This window comes from Vicia villosa, linkage group LG1 (genome assembly GCF_029867415.1).
Source record: "Vicia villosa cultivar HV-30 ecotype Madison, WI linkage group LG1, Vvil1.0, whole genome shotgun sequence".
NCBI classification, from domain to species: Eukaryota; Viridiplantae; Streptophyta; class Magnoliopsida; order Fabales; family Fabaceae; genus Vicia; species Vicia villosa.
The window spans coordinates 117,696,827-117,718,711 of NC_081180.1; the positions used below are offsets into that span (position 1 = coordinate 117,696,827).

The 21,885-nt window shown below is 38.2% G+C and overlaps 2 protein-coding genes across 2 annotated transcripts in view; one reads left to right on the forward strand and one right to left on the reverse strand.

Moving 5' to 3' along the window:
• On the reverse strand, window positions 1-2,384 carry LOC131652505 (uncharacterized). The gene is made up of 10 exons (XM_058922368.1): window positions 2,319-2,384; window positions 1,947-2,217; window positions 1,603-1,821; window positions 1,401-1,491; window positions 1,174-1,312; window positions 932-1,089; window positions 731-851; window positions 461-631; window positions 311-379; window positions 1-216 (listed from the first exon to the last, which is right to left on the reverse strand). The coding sequence occupies exons 1-10, from the start codon at window positions 2,382-2,384 to the stop codon at window positions 1-3; spliced, it is 1,521 nt and encodes a 506-aa protein (XP_058778351.1).
• Window positions 1-21,885, forward strand: part of LOC131643961 (uncharacterized) — a 32,250-nt gene that overhangs the window by 2,034 nt on the left and 8,331 nt on the right. The window contains exon 3 of the mRNA XM_058914336.1: window positions 36-21,885. This exon is cut by the window's right edge and continues 8,331 nt beyond it. The gene's annotated coding sequence lies outside the window, so the exon portion shown is untranslated. The remainder of the gene's footprint in view (window positions 1-35) is intronic.

Below are 21,885 nucleotides of genomic sequence, written 5' to 3' on the forward strand. Positions count from 1 at the left end.
TTACTCCTTCTTTATATGCTTAGTCTTCTTGACAGGCTTGGCTTTAGTGGTCGATTGCTTAGGTGTAAGTTCTTGAGACAACATGAGATCATTAATAGAGGTTGATGCAGCAACCCTCTTGGCAGGAGTCGTGCTGGAGCTCGCAGATGGGCTCCCAGAATTGTTTGCAGCAACCGACATGGGAGCAGATTGTGTTGGTTCAGAAGATGGTGTTCCCTAGTTATGCAACAGGGAAAATATGAACATGCTTGGATATTAGGATAAATCTTTACAAAAAATTGTAATATGTATTATAAATGAAATGGCATACATTAGTTTGGGTTGGGTCCTCAGCATGACCAGGGGTTTCAATTTCCTTACCAGCAGCATTTGAGGTTAGCTGATGCAATTTAAACAGTTATTTTCTATGTTAGCGGTATCAAATTCGTTAACATGAAAGTCATAAACACGAATTTAGCACCTCATTAGGTTTGAGGTAGTTGTCAAATATGTTGTAAAGATTGTCCTCGTTAAGTATTGCTACGATAGAGAATTGCTCGAAACCAGATTGATACTTGATACGGAAGACCAAATCTTTATTCAACAGAACATCGAGGTGTGCAGGCCAAATCTTAGGATTGTTCTCTCCCGCCTAAGCACGTTACAAACAAAAAAAAGGGAAATAAGTTTTTAACAAAATTGGTCTCATGTATTAAAAACAAAGAAGAGGATAATGATCTGTCAAACTCACATCCTTCATAACTTGTTTCAGTTCCTTAGCAGTCAATTTCGTGTAAGGAATAACATGCTTGTCCCAAAAAACAAATGTACCCATGTGATTATCATATTCAACCTCAACCTCAAGTTTGAATCTATAGAAAAAGGAAAACTGTAATGTTAATAAAGGCATATAACAGCTCATTATATGAAGATAAAGCTACAAATGACTCACTTAGTCACAGGTTCTACATTGGTAATTCCACACGAACATTCAAACTTCTCGCCGAGTGACTTGTTAGATTGCTTGCAGCCAGGGCATGACTCAAAAAACCATCCAAACCTTGAAGCTTTGAAATATCTGGTAGTACCAATAGTGGTTGCAAAAGAATCCTAGTAAAACCATAAACATGTTACAGCTTTTTTACAAAATGATGTATTATATGGGCTGTTATCCAACATAAATGAAAGACAAACCTTTCCTAACGCAGCGATATCACGGATGCTTTTGACCTCGTCGAGGCTCTTCCAATTGTTGTTAGCGGATTGAAGGGATGAATCAAAGGTTAAGGACAGGGAAAGATCAGGAGCATTGGATAATTCATTTTCTCCAAAGCTGAAAGTGCAGACAGGTTAACATTCAAAATATTGTCAAGGGGAATAAAAATCAGTAAGCATGATACTTAAACCACAGTTAGTATTACCTAGCTCTGAATTCTTCCACTTGTGGATGTTCCAAGTTTATGTGAAGTCGTGAACCGTTCCATGCATTAGAGAGCATTGGTAGACCAGAAACTTGTATAAATAGGAAGAATAGATATTAAGAAACACAACAAAGAAACATAAAACTAAAACTTAAGTGTGATGCATCCAATGAAAACCGTTTAGACAAATATTTGATTAAACCTGTGTTTGGCTTGCACCACGCATGTGTCAAGATGATAATAGTAGGGCCAACAATTTTTCCAGGGGTATTGTAGCTCAAGAATTGCTTGCAGTAATCACCCCATAAGACAACCTCTATAACATTTCCTTCGATATCACACAAAGTGATATTGGCGCAGGACTTCCTACCACCTCCTCCCACTTGCGTCCGAAGCACATCTTGTAAAACACCTATGACATCTGCAAGCAAAATATTATTAGGATCATACACAACAATTACTATCCGTTCTCCGTTTAATATAACAGCTATATAAAAAGGAACATACACAACGAAAAACGACCTACTAAGTATATTGCATACTCACCGTATAACATATCATGCTTGATGCTTCCTTTGAGAAAGTTTTCGATAGGTTGAAAGCTGTATTTGTGAAGCGGTATTTCGGGAAACGACACATTTGTCATGGTAGTCCCTCCAATATTGAATAGAAGTTTGAGTGGGTTTGCACAAACTTTGAAGGGTCCATCATTAACAACCGGCTCTCCATTGTAAAGAGAATAAGTTTCATTTTCTTTGACTTGATCAGTCCACTCTTTGAAGTCTCGGCTTCTCGTGATTACGTGAATCTGATCATCCTGTGATATTGAAGAAAAAATACATATTAAAACACAAAAACTGCATAATGTGTCTCAGAAACCAAGATACTGATCAATCTTTGTTTACTTGTTCATGTTACAAACAATCCAAGAGACAAACAGTTGTCCTCAAAGGAAAAATACATATCAAAACACAAAAACTGCATAATGTGTCTCAGAAACCAAGATACTGACTGTCGCCCTCGATTTTTTCTATCTCCCGTGAGATACGAACTGACTCTTCTTTTGTTTTTGAGTTTTGAAAATCAGAGAGTCGCCACCGACTTTTATTTTATCCAATTAAGGAAATGTTTATAAAAGAAACAGAAAAAGACCTTTAAGAGATTTTGGGTTCGGGGGTTGGTTATACAAAGGGAAGGTATTAGCACCCCTTTGTATCCATGGTTATCCATGGGCTCTTAATTGCTTAGCTCACTTATTTTGAATCATTTGTCTTGCCTTGAAATGCTTGTATGTGGTTTTAAAATACCTTTGTAAATTGGCTTTGTAATGATCCTTGTGCGGATGTATACAAAGTGTTTTATCTTTCGAAAGATGTTTTGAAAAAAGAGCTTTAACTTCGTAATGATCCTTGTTTGGATATATACCAAGTATTGTCTTTTTTGAAAGTTTTATTTTGAAAAACAATGATATATGAGACATTTGTTTGTTTTGATTTGAGCAAGCAATTAGGAGATCTACCCTAAGTTTATAAGGTCCTTTCCCATTTCTTTTAGAAAATTCTCCTTTACCGGATGTAAACAAAAGTTTGAATTTGTATTTGAAACAGTAGAATTTGATTTTGAAAAGAGTAACAGAGGGATTACCCTAAGAGGTGCAAGTGTGATTGTGTTTTGATTCAGATATTTTTATCTTTGAAGTTAGTGACCTAACGCTTCAGTTATTATCTTTGACATACACGCAGTTTTATATGTACAGAAATTTAAAGTGCGGGAATGTAAAATGCGGAAAGTAAATCTACGCTATTACATCGATTGTGCGGGAAATGTAAACTACGCTATTTACATGATTTTGACAACCTATACACTTATCTATGAATTTAAATTGCAATAAGATAAAAGGAAATATTTTTGGATTTTTTGTATGGTTGATTTTAATTAAAATTAATGCATAATTAATTTAATTAAAATGAGAAAAAGGTAGAAATAAAATTTAAACCTAAAAATTAAGTCTAAAATATGTTCATATTGCTTATTAATTAATTTTAAAATAAAACTAATTTTTTTGGATTTTTTGAAGTTGTTTTGAAAATTTATTAAGCTAATTAACATATAATTATATAACAATTATACAAATAATTAAAACTTAAAAATAAAAATATTCTAAATATGTACAAAATTAGTCTATAATATATAAACTAAATTTAATAAAAAGAACAAATTTTTTTCTGATTTTTTTTGATAGGTTGAAATAATTAAAAAGCAAATATATAAATATATACTAATTAATTAAACAAAATATTTTAATTATTAAAAAAAATAAAATATTTTTGTGTCAAAAATTAATAGATTATTTTATAAACCTAAAAATATTTTTATTATATTTTTTTGATTTTTAAAACTATTTTTTATAATTTTAGAAGTTAAATCAAATAAAAATAGAAAATAAAATAAAGTTGTGATCCTATGTGATTACTTTGAAGGTCTATGGTATGGTTGTGTGTTTTGATGCGTTGGATGTGTTGTCAGATCAATTCAGTAGCTTAGATTATAGGACACATGATGCACATGGATAGAGGTGTATCATTGGATCACTCAGAATTTAAAATTCCAAAGTGGGACCCATGTTTGATGACTGGCGAATGGAATGGAGAGAAATTGCCACGCGTGCTGGTCAAAAGGTCTCCTCCACTATTCATCATCTTCTTCCTTGGTACCTGCGGAATTTCCTGCAAACTTACCCGCGGATTTTCCTGCGGATTTTTCCTTCAAATCTTCAATCTTTTGAACGACCTACAAAATGAAAATAAAAAAGAACAAGGGCCACCCAGATCACCTAATTGGACCCTTCTAAGCATGATAGCGTTGTTAGTTTTGCCATTTGGAGCTTGCATCACGGAGAACGAAAGCTTCACATGTTTGAAGCTCAAAAATGGTGAAGCTTCAAAACCACGTTAAAGCTTGCATGTAATCACTCAAATCTACTCTATATCATGCCACGAGTCCATTCAAGTGGTTAGTTTTCATTATAACCAAGCATGCATAATAAAACGAAAGTTACATAGGTATGTTCATGGAAAACATTATGCATGAGTTATGACTCTCATGGGACTATATTAAGAGTTTATTCTTACTCTATACCACTTTAGAAGATGATTGAAAGTGTTTGTTTGTATTGATAATGGCTGGAAATGTGAAAACGAAAATTACAAAGTTTTGGTGTTTTTTGAGAATTTTATGAATCTCTTTGCTATTCTCTTGCTATAATTTCGTGGTTCTTGTGTTGTTGATGTATCCTACTTCATTTATAAGCAATGAAGTGCTTAAAATTGAAGCAAAGAAGCATTGATTGCTTTGTTGAACTTTTGATTTTTTTATATTAAAAATCTTTGAATTTTTGACCACGGCTTGATCTTCTTGGTCTCTCTTGCTCTAGGCCTGCTTTGTAATTCCCTTTGTTTCAGAAAATAAGCTATCTTGATGACTCAAACAAGAGACGAAGCTTTGGATAATGATCTTGCACCATTTCTTTTTCAATTTAACTTTAAATGTAATAAAATTAAACCAAAAAAGAAATAAAAATGTTATGGGCCTTAGGTTGGTCGTGGGAGGCCCTTAACATTGTTAGAATCATGTTTGGATCATGGAAACTTGGCCCCTTTTGGAAAAAAACATTTTTGATCAATGTTGGTTTCATGCATTTTCCCAAAATATAGCCAACTTCAACAAGGCATAAATCCCTCAATTTTTATCATATGAAGGAGTTCTTGTACTTTTTAGAAACCTCAAGATGTCCTCTACAAGCTACTTTGGAAACTTTTTTTCATTTGGAGAAGTTATCTTGATGTTATGGCCTTTGACAAAAAACCACTTTTTGTTGACTTTGAAAATGACCTGTAATGTCTGAGCTCATATTTTTCAAATGGTGAATCCAATGACCCTGGGACCAATTGCATTTGAAAGATAATTGAATTTACTTAAAAACAAGCTTTGGTTGGAATTTTTTGAATGAACGAGGAGAGAGTTATGGCCGGTCAAAGTTCAGTTGACTTTTTAGTAGAAAACCCTAATTTTGAAACTTAGGGTTTTGTTGATTTTTGATCTTTCCTTGATGAATTATGATCAACCAATGATCAAATGATGAATCTTTTGAATAAATATGGATGTTGACAAAAAAAATTCATTTTTGACTGTCTGTTGACTTTTCGGTCAAACTGGTCGTCTGTTGACTATTTGAGCTGCTGACTGTGCGTCTGAGCGAATTGAAGTTTGAAAATTTGTATGGTGGTACTTTAAGATATATGGAGGTCCATGAAATCCATTTGAGGTCTCAAAAAACTTGTTCTCCTGAAAAAACAAAAACCCTAGTTAGGGACTGTTCGTGTAGGAGACAGTTAAGCGTACCTGATTTTTGTGCAGTGCTGAGTCTCTGCTGATCATGTGATTATTAGAAGACTTCTAGAACAAAAATCTTGGAATTTTGAAATGCAAAAGATTGATTTGATTGATGGTACAAAACACGGAGAATTGCACCGTCAGCGGGTTTGACTGTCAACTGACTGTTCAGGCATTAACGTAACAGTTAAAGTGAAAATTCAACAGTTAAAGTTAATTTTTCTTTTTTTCTTTTTTTGTTGTATTAATTGTGAAAATTTATTTACACGAGTTGTTAGAAAAACACAGACATAATAAATAAATAAAATATACCGTACGCGAACAAAATTACCGATAATAACCTTGAAAAATATTTAATGCACAGAAAAATAAATATTTAACTAGCAATAAACACACATAATATTATCTGGATAATTAAACTACAGTACGACAAATAGTACGATATTTAATACTGACAGTACAAATATTACATAATATAATGAACAGTACGACAAATAAACGGTACATTATTTGAAAGCAAAAGATACGACAAACTTTAAAAATGACGATTAAAAACCCATGCTATAAATAGCAACATATAGATGATCGGGAGTGTAAACAACCCAGGTCCGCATTTCTCAGGACTATGTAGACAGAAAAAGGACATGATTACCACCACGACGGTGATGACCATAAGAAAACACGTATCCATCCACTTCGCCATTTTTGTCGGGGAAGAAGAGAAAATAAATATGAGGTAGAAATTTGAGAGATGAGTTGAAATTTGATGTGAGAATTTATGAAAAAAAATGAGAGGTATTTATAGAGTGAAAAGAAGGATAGAGACGTTGGGGAATGAAGTGATTCCGTACAAAAAGGAAAATTTGAGTGGTAGTAGGATTTGAAAGAAAGTGTATGGTAGGGTTTGAAAAGAGAGATGTATAGAATAAAGTTAGGATTTGATTTTGAAAGAAAGAGATTTGAAAAGAAAGGAAAAGATTTTGAAAATAATAGAATATAGTACAAAAATTAGTGGGAAACAAAAACCAATAATAATTTACTCGTTACCAGTACAGTCTGAATCCCCGGACTTTGCGCCTGCAAAAAATTTAATTCTGTACCAATTGCGTCAGTACTATTTATCTATAAATAAATCTCAAATAAACAGCGTGTGTGAAGTGATAAACAGTAATTGGCGTTTGTGTAAGAATAAATTCAACAGCGAACCAAAATACCGTATAAGAAAAATTCTAAAAACCGAGTATTCATAAAATCAGGATATTTATGAAATAAAATCCAAGATTATATGAAACTCTCAATTTTTAGACAGAAGTCTGTTGCCTTCTTTTTTGAAAAAGATGCGGGCAAATTTTGGGGTATAACAGTTGCCCCTATTCAATCTTCTTAAACCTGATTGGAATCTGAAGGTAGAAGATGATTGAATATTTAGATGCCCTGAAAATTTGCACTTACCTCCACCGGAAGTGATGCTGGAATTTGTCTTTGAATGTTGTCTGAGAAATGTTGCTGGCAGATCGAGACATTACCTGAGATGGGCTTTCAGATGCCATCTGGCAAATGTGTTGATGGTTTGTTCATCAGAATGAATCCATTGATTATATCTTGATGAAGGATTTGAAAACCTCTGCGTTGACCGTTTCGGAACCGTCCGAGGTTACCGCTTTGGATCTTAGAGGCTGATCGTTACGGAACTGTCCAAAGTTTTTCCGCTTTAGATTATGAAAGTTGATCTGTATGGAACCGTCTGAGGTATCAGCTTTAGATCTTTGAAGGTAGATCATGAAGGAACCGTCCGAGGTATCCGCTTTGGATCTTGAAGATTGATCGTTGTGGAACCGTCTGAGGTATCCGCTTTGGATCTTGAAGATTGATCGTTGTGGAACCGTCTGAGGTATCCGCTTTGGATCTGTAGGTAGATCATTAAGGAACCGTCCAAGGTATCGACTTAGATCTGTGTTGCTTGTTTTTTGAGTTGATAGGTGTTTTGAAAAGAAAGATCCCTTCAGAATGAATCTTTGGCTTAATTGTATCTGAGAGGGATGTTCGTCTGAATAGAATCCAGAGGAACATTGTATGTGATTGAGAACAAATCTGTTGAGGATATTCGTCCACCTGAAAAAATCAAGTTAGTGACATGCAATGTTATGATGCATGTAATGTATATGTTGAGATTCTCAAACTAAATGAGAAACGTGCATGTTATGTATGCGTTTGTCATGAAACATTATATGCTATGTATGAATATGCGTATGATGTATGACTTATACAGTTTAGAGCGTATCAAACTTCTGGTTGGGAAAATAAATCCCTGCTTGCTATTTTGAAATGAAGGCATTGTGATTGTTGATGATCTTTGCTATCTTGTTTGAGTATACTCGGTTGGGGAACCTTTTTACGGACTAGGGTACTCTGTTGAGGGATCTTTGACTACCGCTTGGGGATGAAGGTAATTTGAAAGTTCTGATTTTGACGCCCTTTGAATGGGAATGAGAAAGATGCATAATCCTCCGATGCACTATTTGACCAAGCCTTGGTGTGGAGGATCACACTTTCTGGGGATAGTGATCTTGAACAGCCCTGCTGGGGAATAAGATTTCTCGAATCACTTTGTTGGAGAGAAAAATCTCATTGAGGAATTTGCTGAGAAATGCATCTCTGTTGGGGAGCTTTTCTTCTGATGCTGGTTTCGGGATGATGTCCAGATGATTGGGACATTACCTGAATGCTATTCCCGTTTTTCTTATAAACATCAGTCATATTCAAATGCATATGTTCATTCAAAATTATCATTGGGACGTTTACGTATTCAAAAACAGAAAAAAGTGAAAACATTGATTTTGAGCATGAGCTGCATTGATTTTGAAAGAGAGCCATAATAGGCGGATTAGTACAAGGAGACAAGAATCCTAGTAGTAGGAAATTGTCATAAAGCTTTGAAAAGTACTTATAAAGAGAAATAGCTATGTGAAAACAATCCAGTCAAGTTTCAACTCTGCTATTGCCAATCTGTCTTCGAGTATCTCATCCCTCACTTGTTGGAAGAAAATGATTGGACTGATTGGTGCCTTTGATGTGTTGAACTTTGAAGGTGAGTAGGTAGCTAAACGGGACATAGTCTTACGCTTTATTCCCTAACTTTTGCCTAGGCTGCCTTTTCAGGTTTTCAGCCTACTGGGATAATATTTATTTTTTAGTCTCTAATTTTTGCCTGGATCGCCCTTTCAGGTTTTCAATCCACCGAGACGCTCATTTTTGCCTAAATCGCCCTTTCAGATTTTCAACTTAGCGAGCTTTTCTTTAAGAGAAATACTTTTTGACTATGTCCGCATTTACAGGGTGTGGGAAATCCTCGCCATCCATAGTGGTAAGCAACATGGCTCCGCTGGAGAATACTTTCTTGATTACAAACGGTCCCTCATAAGTGGGAGTCCACTTGCCCCTGGGGTCACCTTGTGGTAAGATGATGCGTTTGACAACCAAATCACCGGTTTGATATGCCTGACTTTTGACTTTCTTGTTGAAGGCTTTGATCATACGCTTATGGTACAACTGACCATGACAAATAGCCGCAAGCCTCTTCTCATCAACCAAATTTATCTGGTCCAACCGAGTATGAATCCAATCGTCTTCGTCTAGATCGGCTTCTTTCATAATCCTTAGGGAAGGAATCTGAATTTCAATTGGAAGAACTGTCTCCATACCATAGACTAAGGAGAATGGAGTTGCCCCTGTTGAAGTACGCACTGATGTGCGATAACCATGAAGAGCAAAAGGTAACATCTCATGCCAGCCTTTGTAGGTTACTGTCATCTTTTGTATGATTTTCTTAATGTTCTTGTTGGCAGCTTCCACGGTGCCATTCATCTTTGGTCGATATGGAGAGGAATTATGATGTTTGATCTGGAACTGTGTGCAGAGTTCAGTAATCATTCTGTTGTTTAAATTTGTGCCATTGTCTGCGATGATCCTTTCAGGGATGCCATACCGACAAATGAGATTGTGCTTGATAAATCGGGCCACCACGTTCTTGGTGACAGAAGCAAATGAAGCTGCTTCTACCCATTTGGTGAAGTAATCGATAGCGACCAGGATAAAACGATGTCCGTTGGAGGCAGTAGGCTTGATTTCTCCAATCATATCAATACCCCACATTGCAAAAGGCCAAGGGGCCGTCAGGACATTTAATGGGACTTGAGGTACATGTACTTTGTCGGCATATATCTGGCATTTGTGACAAGTTCTGGAGTGATGTTGGCAGTTTGTCTCCATGGTAGACCAATAATAACCTGCTCTTAAGATCTTTTTAGCCATTGTATGTCCACTTGAATGAGTACCAAAAGCACCATCATGTATGTCTTCCATAATCTGTTCCGCTTCCGTCTTGTTCACACAACGAAGCAAAGTCGAGTCATGGTTGCGTTTGTACAGGATTCCATTACTTAGAAAGAATTTGGCAGAAAATCTTCTTAGAAACTTTCTATCGTTAATGGATGCCCCTTCAGGGTATTCTTGGACTTCGAGATATCTTTTTACTTCATGGAACCATGTTTTTTCTTCCATTCCTTCGGTATCAATCTCATTGCAATAGGCTGGTTCATCCTGTCTGTAAATGGTGATCATTGACGCCTCATTGTCCCACCTGACTTTGAACATAGATGACATGGTAGCTAGAGCATCCGCTAGTTGATTTTCTTCGCGCGGGATGTGTTCAAAAGTGATTTCTTCAAAGTAAGGAATCAAACTCAGCACATATTCTTTGTATGGAATTAGATTCGGGTGCTTTGTGTCCCATTCCTCTTTGACTTGATAAATTACAAGCGCCGAGTCTCCGTAGACCTCCAGGAACTTGATTCTTAGATCAATTGCAGCTTTGAGACCCAGAATACATGCTTCATACTCGGCTATATTGTTAGTGCAGTTGAAGCATAATCTGGCACTGAATGGTGTATGTCCTCCTGTAGGAGAAATGATCACAGCTCCGATGCCATTGCCAAGTGCATTAGAAGCTCCATCAAAAACCATAGTCCATCGGGATCCTGGCTCGGGTCCTTCCTCCGGCCCTGGTTGTTTGTAGTCAGTAACTAGCATAATGTCTTCATCTGGGAAGTCAAAGTTCAACGCTTGATAATCATCCACTGCTTGATGAGCCAGATGATCAGCTACCACACTTCCTTTGATCGCTTTTTGCGAAGTGTACTGGATGTCATACTCTTTTAAGATCATTTGTAATCTTGCTATTCTTCCAGAGAGAGCAGGTTTTTCGAACACATACTTGATAGGATCCATTTTGGAGATCAGGAAAGTGGTATGGTTTAGCATATACTGTCTTAGTCGGCGAGCCGCCCATGCTAAGGCACAACAAGTTTTCTCGAGCAATGAGTATCTTGTTTCACAATCGGTAAACTTTTTACTAAGATAGTAGATTGCATGCTCCTTTCGGCCAGATTCGTCATGTTGCCCCAGTACACACCCCATTGAATCCTCTAACACTGTTAGGTACATTATCAGAGGTCTTCCTTCCACTGGTGGTAACAAGATTGGTGGTTTTTGAAGATATTCTTTGATCTTATCAAAGGATAACTGGCATTTGTCGTTCCATCTTTCCACTTGATCTTTCTTCAACAGTTTGAAGATCGGCACACAAGTAGTAGTCATATGGGCAATAAATCTGGCTATGTAATTCAGACGTCCCAAGAATCCTCTGACTTGTTTCTCGGTACGGGGTATAGGCATTTCTTGAATGGCTTTGACCTTGGCGGGATCAACTTCAATACCTTTGCTGCTGACGATGAAACCTAAGAGTTTACCGGATCTTACTCCAAAGGTACACTTGTTCGGATTCAGTCGCAATCTGTACTTCTTGAGTCTGTCAAACAGCTTGTGCAGATGACCCAGATGTTCTTCTTCAGTGTTGGACTTTGCAATCATATCATCGACATAAACCTCTATTTATTGATGAATCATATCATGGAACAGAGCTACCATTGCACGCTGATATGTTGCTCCTGCGTTCTTTAAACCAAAGGGCATTACTTTGTAACAAAAGGTTCCCCAAGGTGTCGTGAAGGTTGTTTTTTCCATGTCTTCGGGCGCCATCTTGATTTGATTGTACCCTGAGAATCCATCCATAAAGGAGAATACCTTGCATTGTGCAGTATTGTCAACCAGTACATCGATGTGAGGTAAAGGGAAATCATCTTTGGGGCTTGCCCGATTCAAATCTCTGTAGTCTACACACATTCTGACTTTCCCGTCTTTTTTAGGCACAGGCACTATGTTAGCTATCCATGGAGGATAAATCATAACTTTCAGAAAGCCAACATTGAATTGCTTCTCAACCTCGTCTTTGATCTTCTTGGACATATCGGGCCTACTCCTCCGCAATTTCTGCTTAACTGGAGTGCTACCTTCTTTGATTGGCAGGCGATGAACCACAATATCCGTGTCAAGGCCAGGCATATCTTCATAGGACCAGCGAATATCTCAACATAGTCTTGTAACATTTGAATCAGTCTTTGCTTGACACTGTCTTCTAGATCAGCCCCTATCTTGACTTCTTTTTTTTCTTCGTCACTGCCCAAGTTGATAACTTCAATTGGCTCTTCATGCGGCTGTATAGTCTTTTCCTCTTGTTCTAACAGCCTTGCAAGTTCCCTTGGTACTTCACAATCTTCCTCACTTACGTCTTCAGTTTGGTAGATCGGATTTTCAAAGTTATGTCTGGCAATAGCAGAATCGTTATCAACAGGATCCAGAGTGAATGTGAATCTGCATTTATTATGTGGGTATGTGTAAGAACACATAGCTATTTGAAAATGAATAAAGTAAAGAAAGAAAAAGGATCACAAAATTTTGAATATGCAAACATCCCATGATTTTATTGAATGAACATGATCATGATATGACAAACCCTTATAAAAAGGACCAGTGTGCTTCGGGCAAGGCACCTGGCTTTTAAGTTCATGGTTCGATAGTACAGGAACCATTTTTATCTTTGAACATATAAACAACGAAAACAGGAAATTGCATTTACTCTTGATCAAAGGAGATCACATCCTCAGCTTCCCAGTTGTTCAATCCATTATTGTGAGCAGGGGGTATCCAACTGCTCTAGTTGCAGCTGTCTTCTTCGTCTTCCACAACATTGATTTCTTTGGTGGGGAAATGAGCTGTTGATCCTTCGGGATGAGCAAGATACTCTGCTGGATACGAGAGCCCAGGCTGAGATACCTTTGTTGGCTGAGCGAGATACCCGATAAGATCGTCCCATCCAGTTGGAATGATGTCTTTGAGGGAGACTTGTGCATTCTGGGAGTAGTGTACTGCATTAGGAAATCATTCTCATTATTTGGTGTTTCCCAGACTTCTTCTGGAGCGTCAGGGCTTGTGAACGTCATATTGTCTTCAAAATGGTTGTCCCATCCAGTTGGGGTGATGTCTTTAATAGCGATCAGCGAGCTCAGGGGAGCAGAATACTTCACCATAAAGTCATACTTGCCACTTGGTTCTCCTAGTGTATCCCAGACTTCTTTTGGACTAGGTGGACTTTGGTATTGCTCAGTGATGGAACTTGTGAAACTTTTGCAATCTTCAAACTGATCACCCCATCCAGTTGGGACGATGTCTTCAATGGCAATAAAAGAACTCTGAGGTGCAGTGTATTTTACTAGAAAATCATACCCGCCGCTTGGTTCTCCCAAAGTATCCCAAACTTCCATGGAAACAGGTGGAACTTCATTTGGATATTGCTGAATAATATGGTTCAAGATCACTCCATCGTCTTCAATAGCATTCACTTCTTGGCTGATGAAATGTGACATTAATCCTCCAGAACGAGGACTTTGATCGTTCTTTTGAGTTCCATTAGCATAGCCCAGACCTAGCTTATCGAACTTGTAAGGTACATCGAGGAGCTGTCCCCATACTGTGCAACCACCTTCTTCGATCACAACTTTGGTGTCTTTGAGAGAAGCCATAGTTGGAGTTATTTTTGTAGCAGGAGTAGCAGAAATATGTTTGGCAGTAGAGACATCTGGAGGGACCACCTCAAAAGATTGGCAAGGAGTTTCGATGAATTCTCCATCCATCTCAACATACTTGGAGTTCCTCAGGTGGCTAACCACATATTCTTCTTCGCCATAAACTGTGACGACCTTGCCTTTTACCGGATATTTTAACTTCTGATGCAGGGTAGAAGTTACAGCATTTTCCCCATGTATCCATGGGCGTCCTAGTAAACAGGAATATGCTGGGTGAATTTCCATTACGTAAAAGGTAGAATCAAAGATCTGAGAGCCCACTCTGATTGGGAGCTTCACTTTTCCGTACACTGTTCTTGTTGACCCGTCGAAGGCTCTTACCACAACATCGCTTGGTTGCAACACAACTCCTTCGAAGTCAAGTTTTTCCAGTACTGCTTTTGGTAACACGTTCAAAGAGGAACCGTTATCTACCAGCACATGAGACAGAGTGGTGCCGTTACATTCAATAGAGATGTGCAGGGCTTTATTGTGATTTTTCCCAGCAGGGGTTAAATCAACATCAGAGAAACCGAGACCATTATTCACTGTTAGAGTGGCAACACAATTTTCGAATTGATCGACTGAAATCTCCTGTGGTACATGGGCAGCTTTCAGGAACTTCATCAGGGCCTTGGCATGAGCTTCTGAATATTTTAGCAGAGACAACATTGAGATTTTTGAAGCAGTGTGCCCCAGTTGTTCGACAATATTGTAATCACTTTTGCAGATGATTTTCAATATTTCCTCCATTTCTTGCTTCGACGGATCTTCAACAGTGACTTCCACCGGTACTTGAACTGGTTCAACTAGTGGCTCTTTGCCTCGAGCGTTGATATCTTGATTAGGAACTGGGACCTGGACTGGATTAGTAGCAACATTTGGAGAAACGTCTGGTGAAAAGATCCTTCCACTTCTCGTAATCTTACTAGTACCCGCAATATTATCAACAGTTGGAGTAGTAAAATTCATGGTCTCTTCAGTCAAGGTGTCTTGTTTAACTCCATGGACATAAACATTAGTGTCATAACTCCACGGGACAGCTTTGTCTGAGGAGTATGGAAATGGAGCCGGACTGGTGATGATTACAGATGCCACTCTGGGTGTAGCAGAAATTTTGAAAGGAGTTTTGGTAGGGATTTTCAATGGTATGCTAGAAACCACTGAGACGTCCTCTATTCTCATCCCATTTGCAAAAACTTCGCATAAATTGTCCATAGAAGGGAGCCTCTCAAATATAATGACACGACGATCCATCCACTTTTGAATTCCTATTTTCAGATTCTCACAACCATTGGGTAGGTGTGCACAATAAAAGCAATCAGGGTCACAACCTGGAAAGAAACCAGCTCGGATTAGCTTTCTTTTGACTTCAAGGAGCGGAGTTGACAATTTTCTCACATCATAGATGTAAACAGTGTCTATGATAGCATTAACGGTCTTGTCGTGCATTGGCATAGGTGTAGTGATGACATTTGGAGTCTCTGGAGGATCGAACTCAATTTCCCCGGCATCTATCATGTCTTGTATTTTATTTTTCAGGGCCCAACAGTGATCTGCGTCATGCCCTGGACAGTTAGAATGGTATGCACATGTGGCATCGGGGCGATAACTCGGAGAGGAAGTGTTGACATTCTTCGGAGGGTCTTTCAATGTGATCAGATTTGCCTTTAACAAGTGTTGCAATGCTTGAGAGATTGGCATATTGATTCTGGTGAAATTTCTCCTTGGTGCATCTGGTCGACGCGTATACTTTGGCGGTTGATCTTTTTGAGGTGCAGATGCGGAGATCAGAACAACCCCCACAGATTGGTGATGCTCACTTTTGCGACCTTTCTGACTGTGCATTGTAATGACTTCATTTCTTCCACTGATGGGCCTTTTTGTAGTACCAGAGGAGGATCCTATTTGAATTTTTCCATTTTGAATACCGCTTTCGACACGCTCTCCAGTTAATATCAGGTCAGTGAAACCTGATGATGAGCTTCCCAGCAAATGACTGTAGAAAGGGCCAGTTAAAGTGCCCATGAACATGTCGACCAGCTCGCGATCAGATAAGGGCGGTTGAACCCTTCCCGCTAGATCTCTCCACTTTTGTGCATACCCTTTGAAACTTTCTTTTGGTGCCATAGACATGCCCCGTAGTTGAGTACGGGTTGGTGCAAGGTCAGCGTTGTATTGATACTGTTTGTAGAAAGCAGCGGCCAAATCTTCCCAGGTGTGAACTTTTGTACTTTCCAGTTGGTAGTACCACTCGAGTTGTGTACCTGACAAACTTTCCTGGAAGAAATGAATCCACAATTTGTTATCTGCTGTATTAGTATCTTCCTCACATAGGATCTCAGATGTAGTTTTGGGCAAGAAACTCCATCATACTTTGCAAAGACAGGAACTTTGAACTTTGGAGGAATAACAATATCTGAGACGAGTCCAAGATCTTTGAAGTCTAAACCAGGTATTTTTTGTATCTCCATAGCTTTCATGCGTTCTTCCAACAGCTGGTATTTGTCATCACTCTGCTCGTCTTCGGAATGATCATCTTCTTTGTTAGAAGAGAGAGAGGGTTTGGCAGAACCCTGGTTGATGTGATTGTCTTCTCGATCACCTTCACCGACTATTTCAGGGATCGGTGCCTTTTTGGACCTCTTGACTGGGATTTTGACCTTTCTTGTCAGGTGACTTAAGCCTACAGATCCCTTGGGCTTCTTTTTCTTTTTGATTATCAAGGCTTTCAGTTCTTGTTGCCCCTTTGCTAGCTCCAGAATTGCTATCTGAACTTGGGCGTTCTGTGCTTTGAGATTCTTGACGCTTGTTTCGGAATCCATCCCTTCTAACTGAAATAAACAGCGAGGAGATGAGAAACCTGTCATGTGAACTTGTTATGCAATGTTTATGAATGAAATGCATATGCAATGTTTTCAAGGATCTTAGAATTTAGATTTGTTTAAAAGAGAAACAAACATTTATTAGTCAAACAATTTATTTCTTTTTTTCTTTGTTTTTTTTTTTGCCTCTTTCGGACTTACAAGATAAAATAAAGAAAATAAAGGATTCCTCAAGCCTCCCATGAACGCTTTCTCTTCGCACCCAGGAACGTGTTGATATGTTGTTCTTCCTGGAGTTGTCTGGTGAGCTCCAACACTTTCCTCTCATGATCTAGACAGTGTGCTTTGAAGGTGTCTCTTTCTTCTCTTAGTTGAACCCAAGATTTCTACAGCTCTTCCAGGTCAGTCGGCATGTCCGGATGTAGAATAACTCGAGGTTCATCCCCTTTGACTTCTGGCTCAATAGTCACAGGTAAAATAGTTGGATATGGCATGATGAACTTCTGAGCACGAGCCCGCACCCATTTGAGGTAAGGCTCCATGGGAATAGAGTTCCATTGTCCTAAAGTTTTGCTTTCTACTTTGTAGACACTGCCCCACACATGTATAAACCTTCGTCGATATCTTTGGGAATCATCCTCGTAGTCGAACACAATGCCACGGATAATTATGTCATGAGGACCGTTTCTTCGTGCATATCAAAATTGGCGCAAAGCTAAAGAGGGGTTGTAAGTGATGCCTCCCTTGATGCCAAGGAGTGGCACATTAGGGTACTCTCCACAATGGTCAATGATAGTGATGTCTCTTTGAAAGAAGTTATTCCACCGGATATCTGAATGAGACAAAGACATAATCCTGCGAGACCATTGCATCCTTTGTTCGTTTCTCAACACTGATCGGGGAAGGTGTAATGTAAACCATCTAGCCAGTAGCGGTACACAACACATAAGAGTTCCTCATTTCTTCATAGTACGAGTGTGTAAAGAATGTAGTATGTCTCCCAGCAAAGTAGGTACCGGATTACGGTTTAAGAAAATGTTGATAATGTGTACACTTATGAATTGGTCGGGATTAGGGAATAAAACCAACCCATAGATCAAAAGAGCCACAACCTCCTCAAAAGCTAGGTAACTTCTGTTTTTTAGTAGTAATCGAGCCTTTTCCATTAAGAACTTAGCAAGCAAACCATGGACTCCACTCTTTGTTTCCCAATTGGACTCGATTTCTGATTTTCGCAAATGTAAGGCAGCAGCAATGATTTCAGGTTTTGGAATTTTTTCTAAACCAGTGAAAGGTAATTGATCTCGAACAGGTAATCCAATTAGTTCAGAAGACTCTTCCAAAGTGGGTACTAACTGGTAATCAGGAAATGTAAAACAATGATATTCAGGATCAAAGAATTGGAACAGGACCCGTATCATGTCTTCTTCAAATTTTGAGGTAACCAAATGGAGTAGGTGATCGTGCTTTTCAGTGTATTGAGCATTTCTGGGAAATTCTGATATTAAGTCCTTAAGTTCAGATGGTACTGTTGAAATGTTGATCCGGACATAATCTCTGGTAGCGGGAGCCATTACCTGCAACAACAGAACAAAGGTAAACTCTTCGATCCTTGAAATGATTAGTGAGAAAATGATATGTTTATGATGCTTATGATGTCATGATGTCAAACATGTGGCACACACAAACAAATCAAACAATAGCCTTAGGTTTAAAGGCTTGCATGAGGTTGATAGGTGATACCCTCCCCACTGAAGTTGAGTTGGTTAAAACCTGTTGTCATACCCCAAAATTTACCTGATGTGATTCCCGTTTCAATTTATTAAGAATGTTAAAAATTAGGAGCCATAGGGTCTGATGCATCTATTATCAAACCCGCTCTCCTATGAAACTTCCTTATAGGTTGATTTAAAATAAATGAAGGTATGAATAGCAAATGCTTAGGATCCAATTTGATTTAGGCCCATGTGTTTATCACCATTTAACCATTGCATATTCCTATTGCTACTAACTATGTATTATTAATGTTATTATTCCTATTATTAGTTTTAAAATTAATATTGGGGTTATTAAGATTAATCAAGCATTGTTATTAGTACTAATTTAATTGATGTTAATTATTATTATTAGAATTAATATCTTTATTAGGTTATTACTAGGATTATATTGTTAACTAATTTGATTAGGTAATTAGTTAAGTGGTTAATTGAAGTTATTGGGTTTTTGTGTTGTCGTTTTGTTATTCTGGTGGGCCAAGAGAACCGGTTACGGGACTCAGTATTGGGTCATGGACTTTGGGCCAGGTTGCATCAGGAGTGGACCGGGTCAAACCGACCCGGCCACTATTCATCTTCTTCCAAACTCATGGTCGCCGCCCCCTACCTCTACCAATCACAAACCCTAAATCTGAAAACCAAATACCCAAGCCCAGCAAATTTCAATCAACTCTCAAATCTTCAGCCAAATCTTCAATACAATCACAGACAAATTCGTAACTAAATCTAATCTTAACAAATTTAACAAAATCGAATCAAATATAATTTCCATTGAAATCTGTGAATCAATGACAACAAATCAATCCTAAGTCTAATTGAATCAATAATTTCCTAATGAAATCTAAACCTAGACTATAAAATAAAAAGAAGGAATTAAGAAGGAGGATGGGGATTTTTTTCTGGAGCGGAACCCTAAGCTCCGTGCACGTTAGAGTTGTATCATCATCTTCATACCTGCAACACGGAACGAACGGAAGCGGATTAGTGAAAGGAGGAGCTAACACGTTCCAGAAAGCAAGACTATAAGGTAACCACACAAAACACTTAGCTTAGGATTCAGATCTGTGATTGTATGTTTGGCTTCGATTGTGTTTCTGGATTCGTATTTAGGTTAGGGTTCATTAGGATTGGGGGTTTCTGGGTTGGAAACGATGAAGATCATGATGATCTTCATCGGAGAACTGGGATCCACGGTGGTTCTAACGGTGGCTTAAGGTGGTTTTCTGGAAATATGCGGTGGGGAAGTGGTGGTTCGGTGGGGGTTGGTCTGGGTTCGTTTGGAGAGAATGAGAGAACGAAGAGAGAGAAGGAGAAGTTAGAGAGAGAAACGGAAGAGAGAAATGAGAGAGGAGTCCGCATGACCCCCTTGGTTATTCATCCCTGCCCCTTCAGATCGTCGCCATTTGTCCTCGTATGGGCATTTGGCAGCACTATGGAACATAATTCCATGTGCTTGGTAACCGTGCGCCTTCATCCCCAGGCCTCACTCAGGCCGTTAGATCTGAATCCACGGCTTAGATCTTTCTACCCCACCCAGGTACAGTACGCATGCGCAACACTGGATCCAACGGATCCTTAGTCATGCTGGGCCTAACCCCTTGCTGTTCACACACCCCAAATTACTTGTCAAACATAAAAATACACCCCCCTGTGAATAAAAAATAAAACTTATTTAAATTAATTTTAATAAAAATGAATTTGTTTAATTGTTTATTGATAATTAATTAATTAAGTTTCTAAAAAAAAACTTGTTAATTGTTTTTTTGATAACTAATTCATTAAGTTTTTAAAACTTGTTTAATTGTTTTTATTGATGACTTAATTTCTCCTCGAACCGACTAAACCCATTAGTCGTATTAGACGAGAAATAAATTGTTCTGATTAATTTATAATTTAAGTAACTCTTATTAATTCTGTCCTCGACCCGACTGAAGCTATCAGTCGCTTTAGACGAGAGATAAAAATACACAAAATTAAAATACATTTTAATTTGCTGCCCGCGACGATCAATCTATCGATCTGAGCAATCAGCAATGCCCTTAACCCGTTAGCTATACTGACCAAACCTATTGGTCACTGCATCTAACGGTGCCACATCAAATCAGGGTTGTACGCCCAAAACATTAAAACACTAAACCACGACACTACGGATTTTCATCCCTGCAAATACTGCGATTTTTAAATCTATGACTAGGTAACTTAAAATACCTTCAAAACAACTTCAAATACATTCATATCAAATTCTAAGGCGTACAACCTTGTGCCCCGAACTACGTTGACTCTGATTCTCCATAAGGAGATACGTAGGCACTTGGTAACAAGGCGAGTCTCCCCCCCCTAAAATCTCAATTCAGTTTTAAATCTTAATTTTTACCCTTTTCATTTTATTAGCTAAACCTTATCTTTTGCCATAAACCCTTATCTTTGCAATGTTAGCCTTTAGGAAAGGGTTGAGGGTGCCTAATACCTTCCCTCAACCTGATTATAATAACTTACCCTGAATCTCATTACTGCGTAGGGTTTCCTATTCGCCCTTCAGAATAGGTGGCGACTCTAAACCTTCAATTTTAGGGCAGGTTGCTACAGCTGGCGACTCTGCTGGGGAAAATCATCAATGGTGAATTATTATGCTCCTAAGGCTTGAGAGGGTTTAGGTTTGGCAAATTACTTAGGTTTTTGGCGAGCGATTAGGGTTTGGCAATTTGCCATTTTTAGGGTTTGGGGGAAGGTTTATTTTTTTTAATAATAAATATTTAATTCTTTATTTATTTATTTATTGTTTTCATTAAATGTTTATTTGTCATATCTGTATAAAATGCTTAATTGTTATAATTTGCACTGTTGGGTTTTATATGTGATTGCTGTTAAGCCTAAGTGTGGGAATTATAATAATGACCAGAGGGGAATTACATCGCCTACGAGTCTTATTATAATTCCACTCAGAGTGGGTTAAATATTCGGAAAGGTCTGATACGAGGCTCGACCTTGTTGAGGGCTGGACTGGGTATTTAGCTGATCTCTCTGGGAACCAACCCCTAAAATTCGAACCTCATGGACTAATGAGTTGTTCCAAAATCCAAAGAGACAAAAAGTCTCGGCGGCTACGAACAATCCCATGAGACCTTCTAGAACATTCCCGTGGGAAGGGTAGGCTCCTGAGCCGTTACGTCAAATCTATGAGCCTAGGGCCTATATGCTTATGTGTTTAACTGTACACTTTCATTATTTCTTATATATATCTTATATAATTGTGGCATTCATCATGCATCATGTGCATTCTTGCATCAGGTCTTGCATCAGGTGATAAAAAAAGGAGTTATTATATTTAATCAATGGATATGAATAAAGCATATCATTCATGGCATGCATATCATTTTCATGGCATTGAAAGAAGATTTCTCCTTTACCTTCAGAGCAAGAGACCATTGGGAAGGATAATCTAACATCCCGACCGTCTTATCAGACCAGATTTCAG